Source organism: Cebus imitator, unplaced genomic scaffold (assembly GCF_001604975.1).
Source record: "Cebus imitator isolate Cc_AM_T3 unplaced genomic scaffold, Cebus_imitator-1.0 Scaffold76, whole genome shotgun sequence".
NCBI lineage: Eukaryota > Metazoa > Chordata > Mammalia > Primates > Cebidae > Cebus > Cebus imitator.
The window spans coordinates 10,468,753-10,480,850 of record NW_016107391.1 but is presented as its reverse complement, the minus strand read 5'-3'; the positions used below and the strand labels follow the sequence as shown (position 1 = coordinate 10,480,850).

Genomic DNA, 12,098 nt, shown 5'->3' with positions numbered 1-12,098 from the left:
AAAAAAAAACATTTACAACACAATGTTCTTCTTTCCATATATAGAACCCAGGACAAACAATGAGTATTTCAGTATGTACAGCAGTGTTCAAAAGGAAGACAGAAAATCTTCAGGAAGGTATTTACAGGATTTTGAAAAGAAACTTCCTAACGTTAATTACAACTGATCAAAATATGTCCTGAGTACTTACCACATATAAGGCAGCATGCAGTGTAGGAAATAAAGGTGAGTAATAGGACAATTTTTTACTTTAAGATTTTTTTCCCAGTCTAATAACAAATACACATACAAATACAGCTATGCTACAGAAGGCTATGAATATGAGCAAAGAACTATGAAAATTCTGATGGAGGAGAAAATAAATATACCTAGAGAAAATCAGAAATGATTCATAAAGTTGTGATAAAATAAACCCTGAAGGAGGATAAATTTTCAATTAAGAGAGAGAGTATATACAATAAAGGCATAATAAAATAAGTGGGACTGAAAGTAGTCAGGAATGTTTGATTTCTAGACACTGATGAGTTTCCAGAAAAGTTTTATAATGAAAAGAAGGGTAGGCTTATAGGCAAATTTCAGAAAGTTGAGTAATAACTGAATAGTTTGAGAAGAGAGTCAATATATTACCATTGAAACACCAAGAGACAGAGACTAAAACAGACCAAGGAGAGATCAAGAGATAGACTGAGAAGAAACACTCTAGAGAGCCTGAGTAATAGAGAGATAAAGGGAGAATAAGAGATACCAACAGACACCAAGAAAGATGACTGAGAGGGACAAAGGGGCCAGGCATGGGAAAAGAGAGAGAACACTGTTATGGACTGAATACTTGTGTCTCCTCAAAATTTGTATGTTGTCCTAACCCACCATATGACACGAGAAGGTGGGAACTTTAGGAGATAATTAGGTCATAAGAGTGAAGTACTCATGAACGGGGTTGGTGCCCTTATAAAAGGGACTATGAAGAGTTATCTCCCCTTCTTTCTACCATGTGAGGGTAGAGTGAGAAGTCAGCAGTCTGCAGCCCAGAAGAAATCTAGGAGAAATAAAAGTATTTCTTTTATTTATCCCAAATATGCTGGGAGAAATAAAAGTATCTTGTTTAAGGCATGCAGTATACAGTATTTTGTTATAGTAGCCTGAACTAAACACACACAAACCTGAAGGAAAAAGTAAAAAATAATTATTTTGTGGGTGTTGGGTAAAGAGGCATTGTGAATGTTTCCAAGCAAAGAGAAAAGCTGAGAGGGAAAAAGAAAGACATCAGCAGGAGAGAAATTAATGAGACTAATGAAGCATCATCCCAGAAAAGGCATGCAGGGAGAGTTCAAAAAACAGCATGAGTTGATTCTTACAGGGTGGTTTAACATAAAAAAGCAGCAACTGAAGAAACATACAATGAACAGCATTAATCAAAATTAAGATTAAAAGTTAGGTTATATGCTGAAATTCAATAGGATACAATCAAATACAAAAAAAAAAGCAAAACTTCAATAAATGTCTGCTGAAAAAGTAAAAAATAAGAGATAAATTTTAAAAACAAACAAACAAATAAATCAGTCTCAGACAAGTTCTGCTAAGCTGTTGTTAGCAGTCTAAATACAAAGAAAACATGCTTATCACATTTGTGGTTAGCCTTGGATTTTAACTGTCTGCTTGACCATCTCCAATTCTATGACTCTTAAGCATCAAACCACTCCTCAGCTATTCAAATCAAAATGTTAGATTCACCAAACATTTCATTATCCCTTAGCCCCAACATCCGGTCATTTCCTTCTCCTTCAGCCCCAATTATTTAGCTTGATAATTCTGGAATTATCAAAACATTCGACACCAAAAGTCAACCAAATGAAGAATGATGCTCACCGATACTGATATGTCCTCATTTTTTCTCTTAACACTGGAGTCAAACAAGACATTTCTCCCTCGTCTTTCACAGTCTTGATATACAATCAGTCGAATCTGGCTTGGATCAAACTCTGGTAAAGGCCAACTTGAAAGAAAAGATTCATTAGAGTTATTTTAATAAATATTCCATATACATTCTTAGAACTAAACCTATATAATAAAGCCCAAAATTGTATTATTTTATCTTTATACAAAATATCACCAGTTCATGGCTGAAAACTTAAGAGTAAAAATAAAGGCAAAACAAAATTATTTTTATTTAAAAATAACAGTAGCAACTATGACTTAGTATATATAAAATAGTTACCCTATGATTTTTAAAAGCATTAACTTAATAAATATACATGAGTATATTTAACATAATGAAAATACGTATTGATTTCATGTCATGGACCAAGATGACACAATAAGGTTAACCCATATTTTTAAGTAGTTTTGTTACTATTTCTCCAACATGGAAAAGTGAAAAAAAAAAAAGTTTTCAGTTAAAAAAAAAAAAAAAGAAAAAAAAAAAAAAAAAAAAAAAAAGCAAAAAAAAAAAAAATGTGGAGCACAATCAAGTATAGTGAAAATGCTCATATGCTGCTGGTATGAATATAACTCATACGCTGCTGGTATGAATATAAACTCCTGGGTGCAGTGGCTCACACCTGTAATCCCAGCACTTTAGGAGTCCAAGGTAGGAGGATCACTTGAGCCCAGGAGTTCAAGATCAACCTGGACAACATAGTGAGACCCCCATCTCTACAAAAAGTTAAAAAATTAGTCAGGCATGACAGCACGCATCTGTAGTCCTAGCTTCTTGAGATGATGCAGTAGGAGGATCACTTGAACCTGGAAGATCAGGACTATAGCGAGCTGTCATGATGCCACTGTACTCCACCATAGGTGACAGAAGACCCTATTTCAAAAAATAAAAATAAAAAATAAATTGGCACAATCTCTTTAGAAAACAGGTTTTTAAAAATTTATACGTATGTACTAAACAAACAAATCCCAATAGAAATGAAGTTGTTCCCAGCAATTCCACTCCAGAAAAATTTATCACAATGAATGAATTTCAGCTATAGGCAAAAATAGACCACAAGCAAAAGATGTCAGAGAATGCCTCACACACACACACACACAGATAGCTACTGTATTTTTCCACTTACATAGAGGTTAAAAATGGGTAATGTTTGTCTAGGGGTTCATACTTAGTTTTTAAAACTATAAAGAAAACAAAGTAAGTAATGGCCTCAAGAGTTTGGAGAGTAATTACTTCTAGAGTAAGGTAGAGGGAAAAGTGTAACCAGAAAAGGGACATACTAGGTGAACATAGGCAATGACTATGTTCTATGTTTTGACCAGATAGTGCTGACACGGATCTTTACAATATATATTTAAACAGTACATCACATTTGTTTTATGCACTTTTATATATGCATTACATTCCACAATTTAAAAGATTAATGGGGTGGGTAAGGTAAAGAAGAAGGGAAAGAGAAAACAAGCTGAGTGACAACTATCTGGTGAACCAAACACCATATAAATGACAGGACAGCTGCTAGGCAATGGGAGAATGGATATGCCAGGAGCTGTTTCTCATTAGTTACAACAGACTGTTTTTTATAATATCAACTTTTATATTCAGGGGGTATATATGTAGGTTACATGCATATATGTCATGATGCTGAAGTTTGGGGCACAATTGATGCTGTCACCCAGAGAGTGAGCATAGAACCCAACAATTAAGTTTTTCAACTCTTGCCCCTCTCCCTCCCACCTGGCTCTACTAGTCTTCAGTGTCTATTGTTGCCATCGTATAACCACGAGTATCCAATGTTTAGCTCCAACTCATAACTGAGAACATGAGGTATTTGGTTTTCTGTTCCTGCATTAATTCACTCACGATACTGGTCTCCAACTGCCTCCATGTTGCTGCAAAGGACAGGATTTCATTCTTTTTTTATTTTTATTTTTTTGAGACAGAGTCTCACTCTGTCGCCCAGGCTGGAGTGTAGTGGCACAATCTCGGCTCACTGCAACCTCCAGCTCCCAGGTTCAAGAACTTCTCCTGCCTCAGCCTCCTGAGTAGCTGGGATTACAGGCATGCGTCACCATACCTGGCTAATTTTTTGTATTTTTAGTAGAGATGTGGTTTCACCATGTTGGTCAGGCTGGTCTCGAACTCCTGACCTCATGATCCACCCACCTCACCCTCCCAAAGTGTTGGGATTACAGGTGTGAGCCACCATGCCCAGTCGATCTCATTCTTTTTTATGGCTGTGTAGTATTACATAGTACCTACGTACCACATTATCTTAATACAATCCACCACTGATGGGCCCCTGGGATGAGTCCATGTCTTTGCTATTGTGCACAATGCTGCAATGAACATACAAGTGCATGTGTCTTTTTAGCAGATTTGTTTTCTTTTGGATATATACTCGGTAATGAGATCACTGAGTAGAATGGTAGTTCTCTTTCAAAGTTCTTGGACAAATCTCCAAACTGCTTTTCACAGTGGCTAAACTACTTTCCCACCAAGGGTGTATAAGCATTCCCTTTTCTCCACAGCCTCAACAGCATCTGTTATTTTTTGACTTTTTAATAATAGCCAATCTGATTAATGTGCGATGGTGTATCACTGCGGTTTTGATTCGTCTCTCTCTGATGATTAGTGATGATGAGAATTTTTTCATGTTTGTTGGCTGCCTGGATATCTTCTTCCGAGAGGTGTCTACGTTCGTGTGTTTTGCCCACTTTTTTTTTTTTTTGAGATGGAGTCTCACTCTGTTGCCCAGGCTAGAGTGCAGTGTGGTATGATCTTGGCTCACTACAACTTCTGCCTCCTGGGTTCAAATGATTCTCCTGCCTCAGTCTCCCAAATAGTTGGAACTACGGGTGCATGCCACCACACCCAGCTAATATTTTTTATTTTTAGTAGAGATGGGATTTCAGCTTGTTAGCCAGGATAGTCTCGATCTCCTGACCTTGTGATCTGCCCACCTCGGCCTTCCAAAATACTGGGATTACAGGCAAGAGCCACCACACCTGGACTGTCCACTTTTTATTGCGGTTGTTTTTTGCTTGTTGAATTGTTTAAATTCTTTTTTTTTTTTTTTTTGAGACAGAGTCTCACTCTGTCACCGGGTGCCAGGCTAGAGTGCAGTGGCGTGATCTTGGCTCACTGCAACCTCCGCCTCCCGGGTTCAAGCAATTCCCCTGCCTCAGCCTCCCAAGCAGCTGGGACTACAGGCATGGACCACTGCACCTAGCTAATTTTTTTGTATTTGGTAGAGACGGGGTTTCACCATGTTGACCAGGATGGTCTCGATCTCCTGACCTTGTGATCTGCTCGCCTCGGCCTACCAAAGTGCTGGGATTATAGGTGTAGGCCACCGTGCCCGACTAAATTCTTTATAGATTCTGTATATTAGACTTTTGTCAGATGCACAGTTTGTGAACATTTTCTGCCATTGTGTGGGTTGTTCATCAGGCGCAATTCTTCATTTCCTTAAGAGAGCCTTAACTCTAACCCTGTCAACATATGTGAAACTATATATAACTGGCAACATAAAACATCTTCATCCCAAATTCTTGACAGAAAATATAATTTTAGTTTTCCTCTGTCTAATCTTTAGCAAATGTCTGTGTGCTAGTAAATGATAAAGACCTATCTAGTTATCCAGGCTAAACCAGAGATTCCTCCTTATACCACACTGATTTGCATTACACTCAACTGTTTCTACTAAACTGTGCTTTCAAACTGTGCAAAGGAAACTGTAAAGGAACAGGCAAAGGATGAAAATAAAGAAAGTGGTCTCATGGAAACCAATGAAAAAGAACATTTTAGAAAGGAAAAAGAAATACCACGGCAGTCACTAAAAAGCATCCGCTACAAAAGCAAAAGTCGTTGGTGACCATGGCAAGGACAGTTCTAAGGAATAAGGAGTACAGAGGTCAGATTACAGGGGACTGAAGAGTGAATAGGAGCAGAGAAAATAGACAACTGGTTAAAAAAAAAAGAGAGAGAGAGAAAGAAAATGAATCCTCAGGTAGAGTGAGAGTGATCGATATTCTGCTATTAAAAATGACACATCTAAACATGTTTACATATATGTTGATGACAACGAATCTGAGATGGAGGAGAAATATAAGGCCTCTGAGGAAGTAGAGAACAGGATATAGGGCACAAGTGAAAATATTAGCTCAACGAAAATAACTCTCGCACTAGGCTGGAAAGAAAGGAGGTAAAGACATATGTGGGTGCAGAAAGATTTGTAGATATGAAGGTAAGGTGCTGAGGGAATCCATGTCAGAGAGATCCATTTTCTTTGCCAAGTAGGTGAAGGAATATAAGGGAAAGGTGGTAAAGTGTGGGGATAGTATAGAGTAAAAAAGAGAATAGTGGTTGTTAGGAAATAAAATACAGTCAAGCACCATAAAACGTTTTGGTCAACAACAAACTATATATGATGGTGGTCTCATAAGATTATAATGCAGTTCAAAAATTCCTATTGTCTAGTAACACTGTAGCTGTCATAACATGATAGCATAAAATATTGCTCATATGTTTGTGGTGATAGTACTGTAAACAATCCTACTGCACAGCCAGTTATATGAAAGTATAATAGATACAATTGTGTACAATAAACAATACTTGATACTAAAAGACGATGTTACTGGTTTATGTATTTACAATCTTTTCATCATTATTTTAAAGTATATTCCTACTTATAAAAAAATTAACTGTAAAACAGCCTTAGGCAGATCATTCAGGAGGTATTCTAGAAAAGGGCATTATTATCACAGGAGATGACAGTTCCATGTGTGTCATTGCCCCTAAAGACCTTACAATGGGACAAGATGTGGAGATGGAAGACAGTGATACTGATAATCCTGACTCTGTGTAGGCCTAGACTAATGGTATGTTTGTGTTGCAGTTTTTAACAAAAAGGTTAAGAAACATTTAATTGAAAAAAGCTTATAGAATAAGGACATAAAGAAAACATGTTCTTACAGTTGGTACAATGTGTGTGTATCTTAAGCTAAGTTTTACCACACAAGAGTTCAAAAGATTTTAAAAATTAAAAAGTTTATAAGTAAAAAAGTTACAATAAGCTAAGGTGAATTTTATTATTGAAGAAAAACATTTTTAATAAATTTAATGTAGCCTAAGTATACAGTGCTTGTTTATAAAACCTACAGTAATATACAGTAATGTCTTAGGCTTTCATAGTCACTTAACTACTCACTCACTGACTCACCCAGGAACTTCTAGTCTCACAAAATCCATTCACAGTAAGTGCCTTATATAGGTGTACCACTTTTTATCTTTTTTTGTGTATATGTGATGCAGTCTCAGTCTGTTGCCCAGGCTGGAGTGCAGTAGTGCAATTTTAGCTCACTGCAACCTCCACATCCCAGGTTCAAGTGATTCTCCTACCTCAGCCTTCCCAACAGCTGGGTTTAGAGGAGTGTGCCACCATGCCTGGCTAATTTTTGTATTTTTAGTAGAGACAGGGTTCTACCATGTTGGCCAGGCTGGTCTCCTGACCTCAGGTGACCCGCCTGCCTTGGCCTCCCAAAGTGTTAGGATTACAGGTGTGAGCCACTGCGTCTGGTTTACTTTTTATCTTTTATACCATATTTTTGCTGTACTTTTTCTATGTCTGGATATGTGTAGATAAACAAATACTTACCATTGTGTTACACTGCCTACAGTGTTCAGCACAGCAATATGCTGTAGAGGTTTGTAGCCTAAGAGCAATAGGCTATTAACATACAGCCTACGTGTGTACTACACCAGCTAGGTGTGTGTAAGTACACTCTGCAATGTTTGCACAACAACAAAATTGCCTAACAATGCATTTCTAAGAACACAGTCCCATCATTCACTGGTACATGAGTGAATACTGAATAGAAAACATAAGATTTCCAGGCAATGCTGTACATCTACATAATGTTGAAGACGGACAATGTACTGGCCACAAACTACAGTTTGGTGATTTTCTCTGGTAGGCGCTCATGTGCTTGAATTTGGATCAAACTGTGCCAAGGTAAGGGTTTTGACAGGTATATGGGCCAAAAGAAAAGGAAGGCTATGGAAATGGGCAAACTGACAAGAATACAGCTGAACTTATCTAAGCTAATTAGGGAACATAGTGATGGGATGGGGAAACAGAAAATGGAGGCAGTATAGTCAAAGTGCTGGAAAAACACAAAGAAGGAGAGTGGGAGGCAGAGGGAACAAAGAATAGGAGGCTATAATCACAGGGTAGGATCCAAGTTTAAGATATTAGAGGTAGAACAGTTCATTCATTCATTAAATACAGATAGGTACCTATTATATGCCAAGCACTGGTTAGGGCAAGACAAGAAAGAACCTGCTCTGGGAGAATGATACAACAGTAGCTAAGCAAAGAAATAAATAAATTTGATAATTTCAGGTAAGTCAATACACTACAATAGAAGGAATGCTTTGTGTCGGGGGGAGGTATATTCTTTTTTTTTTTTTTTTGTCTCACTCTGTTACACAGACTGGGGTGCAGTAGCGTGATCTTGGCTCACTGCAATGTCCACCTCCTGAGATCGAGAGATTCCTGTGCCCCAGCCTCCCAATTAGCTGAGATTACAGGCATGTGACACCATGCCCAGCTAATTTTTATATTTTTAGTAGAAATGGGGTCCAGGCTGGTCTTGAACTCCTGGCCTCCAGTAATCTGCTGGGATTATAGGCATGAGCCACCACACCTGGCTGGTATATTCATTTTTAAAAAGGTGCCTAATATGGACAAAATTTTCTGGAGAAAATGTGGTATGTCAATACAATGGAATATTTGGCCATAAAGAGAATGCATATTACATAGATGAACTTGAAAACATTAGGTTAACAACAAAAAAAAGCCAAACACAAAAAGACTACGTATGATGATTCCATTTATATGACTTGTCCAGAATAGGCAAATCCATAATGACTGCAATGTGTATGGGGTTTCTTCCTGGGGAGATGAAATGCTCTGGAATTAGATAGTGGTGATGGTTTCCAAAAAAAATTTGTGAATATACCAAAACCAAAACCAATAACAAAACCACCACCACCACCAAATGAACCTAAAACACTGAATTACACACTTTAGAAAAGTGATTTTTATAGAATGTGAAGTATATCTCAGCAATAATAAAAACTAAGGCTTTATTATCAAACTTATTTGCAAATTTGTATTCTTTGTTTATTTAAAATAGGCCTTTATGAAAAAGGTAAAATTATAAAGCTTTTATAAAGAAACACAAGTGATTATGCAACCTTGGGTTAGGCAAAGATTTCTTAAAAAAAAAAAAAAAAAAAAAAAAAAAAAAAAAAAAAAAAAAAAAAAAAAAAAAAAAAAAAAAAAAAAAAAAGAAAAAAAGAAAAAGGGCCAGCCAGAGATTGGAAGACAACATTGCAATGCATATATCTAATAAAGGACTTATAAACAGCCAAGACAAAGAGCTCCTACAAAGCAGAAAGCAATAAACAATCCAATTTTAAAAGGGTACAGATACAACTTGGGCATTTCACAAAAGGAGATATATGAATGGATAAACAGTATATGGAAATGATAATTAACAGTGTGAATCATCAGAGAAATGTCAATTAATGCCAATCAATCAGAGAAATGCCCACATGGCCATGGGCGGGCGCAGTGGTTCACACCTATAATCCCAGAACTTTGAGAGGCTGAGGTGGGTGGATCACCTGAGGTGGGCAGTTCGAGACCAGCCTGACCAACATGGAGAAATCCTGTCTCCACTAAAAAAAAAAAAAAAAATACAAAATTAGCTGGGCGTGGTGGCACATGCCTGTAATCCCAGCTACTCACGAAGCCGAGGGAGGAAAATCGCTTGAACCTGGGAGGCGGAGGTTGCCGTGAGCTGAGATCCCGCCATTGTACTCCAGCCTGGGCAACAAGAGCGAAACTCCATCTCAAAAAACAACAAGAACAACAGTAACAACAACAACAACAACAACAAAAACCATGGCTACGACCATTAAAATGGCTAAAATTGATACAATTAACAACGCCAATTGTTGGTAACAATATGAAGCCCCTTGGAACTCTCACACATTGTTAGGAGGAGTGTGAAAGTGTTGGAATATTGGAATATTGCTTGGCAGCTATGATTCAACAATTCCTCTCACAGTGAGTTATCCAATAAAAATAAAAACAAATGTTCACAGTCACAGAAATGTTCACAGCAGTTTTATTTAACCCCAAATAACATGGAGAACGGATAAACAAACTATGATATATTCCTACACTGAAATACTACCCAGAAATACCAAAGAATGAATTGCTGATCACACAGTAATAAAGATGAACTCAAAAATACTGTGGCGTGAAAGAATCCAGACATAAAATACTGATAATTCTATTTATATGTAGAAGAGGTAAAACTAATGGACAATAATAGAAATCAAAGTGGTGATCAGGGATACAGAATGAGAGGAAAGGAGAGGTATACTAAGAAACTTCCCAGAGTGATCAAAATGTTCTATATCTTTATTGCAGTTGTGGTTACATAGACACATGTATTTTTCAAAATAAATCAAATTATACACTTAAAATATGTGCATTTTATTGTATGCAAATTATAGCTCAATTTTTAAAAGAGAAGGACTACTAAAAAGGTAACACTATATTAATCAAGTTACATTACATTATAGACATCTCATTAAAACAGAGATATTAAACATTTACAAAACTCACAGCATAATGCCAAGTACTGGGAATGTTTCTCTTGTCACATTCTTTATGCATTCATTCACTGACTTAAAAGCATTCATTCAGCATGAAAAGAAAAAGATGGCCATACCATTAAACGCTCAGTCTAATAGGGAAGACAGACAACTGATTTTATCAATGTGATATATGCTATGACTGAGGCAAACTTACAATCTAGATAAGAGGTCTGCATATGCAGGAAAGGCAAGGGTTTACTGAAGAAAAATAATAAATGATAGACAATAAATAGTAACTAAAACACAACATTTATTGTATGCCAGCTACTGTTCTAGGTGTATTACATATTTTAATTCATTTAATTTTCACAACAGTAATTCATTTGATCTTTACAACAACTCTATGTGGCAGGTACTACTATTTTATAGGTAAGAAAATTTAAGGCATAGAGAGATTAAATAACATGCCCAAAATAATACAACTAGCTAGTAAAAGTGTCAAAGCTGGGTTTAGGTTTCAGTCCATTATCCAAATCATTCTGTATGGTCTTGGCCACTTAAGTAGGATACTTAATAAGTTTCGGCTTCAAGTAATGGGCAGGGGAGAAAAGTATTCTCTTCCCTGAAAGGAGAAAACAGCATCTGCTGTAATTCTTAGTGATCCTAGCTCAGGGGTATACAATGAAGCAACAGGCACAGCTATAAAGGCAGGCTGGAGCATCAGATCAACAGACATAACCAGTTCAACAAGCACATACAGACTTCTTCATCCAAGCAATGAGTAAACAAAGGTTTTAAACAATAGCTGACAAGATCACCTGTGCATTTCAGAAAATCAGACATAAACCTGAAGAACTGACAAGAGAGAAGACTGGAGAAAAGAATGTTATAAGCTGAACAAAGGAATAGTACTGAAAATAGAAAGCGATAGAGCTACATCTTATTTAAAAGGCAGAGATAGGACCTGGAAGACTATATGGGAAATAAAGGATGAGAGTGGCCAACACTCAGGTTTCAGATTTGATGAAAGGAGATATCATTAACATAGATAAAGAATATATCTGGGGGTGGGAGGCGGGAGTAAATCTGGGATAACATGTTGCCATATTGAGTTCAAGGGGGCTGTGAGGTATCTGGAGAAAGATGTGCAACAGATTGATGAAAAATGGTCTGGTGGCCAGGCACAGTGGCTCATGCCTGTAAACCCAGAACTTTGGGAGGCCGAGGTGAGTGGATCACCTGAGATCAGGTATTTGAGACCCGCCTGGTCAACATGGCGAAGTCCCATCTCTATGAAAAATACAAAAATTAGCTGGCTGTCATCAATGATAGACTGGATAAAGAAAATGTGGCACATATTGGTGGGGCACGGTGGCTCACGCCTGTAATCCCAGGACTTTGGGAGGCCGAGACGGGTGGATCATGAGGTCAGGAGATCAAGACCAACCTGGCTAACATAGTGAAACCCTGTCTCTACTAAAAA

The 12,098-nt window shown here is 37.3% G+C and overlaps 1 protein-coding gene across 1 annotated transcript in view; it reads right to left on the bottom strand.

Annotated features, from left to right (window-relative positions):
• The window catches only part of FNIP1 (folliculin interacting protein 1), a 152,582-nt gene that overhangs the window by 104,470 nt on the left and 36,014 nt on the right, over positions 1-12,098 (bottom strand). The window contains exon 2 of the mRNA XM_037739958.1: positions 1,826-1,993. Coding sequence (XP_037595886.1) covers positions 1,826-1,993 — 168 coding nt within the window. The remainder of the gene's footprint in view (positions 1-1,825; positions 1,994-12,098) is intronic.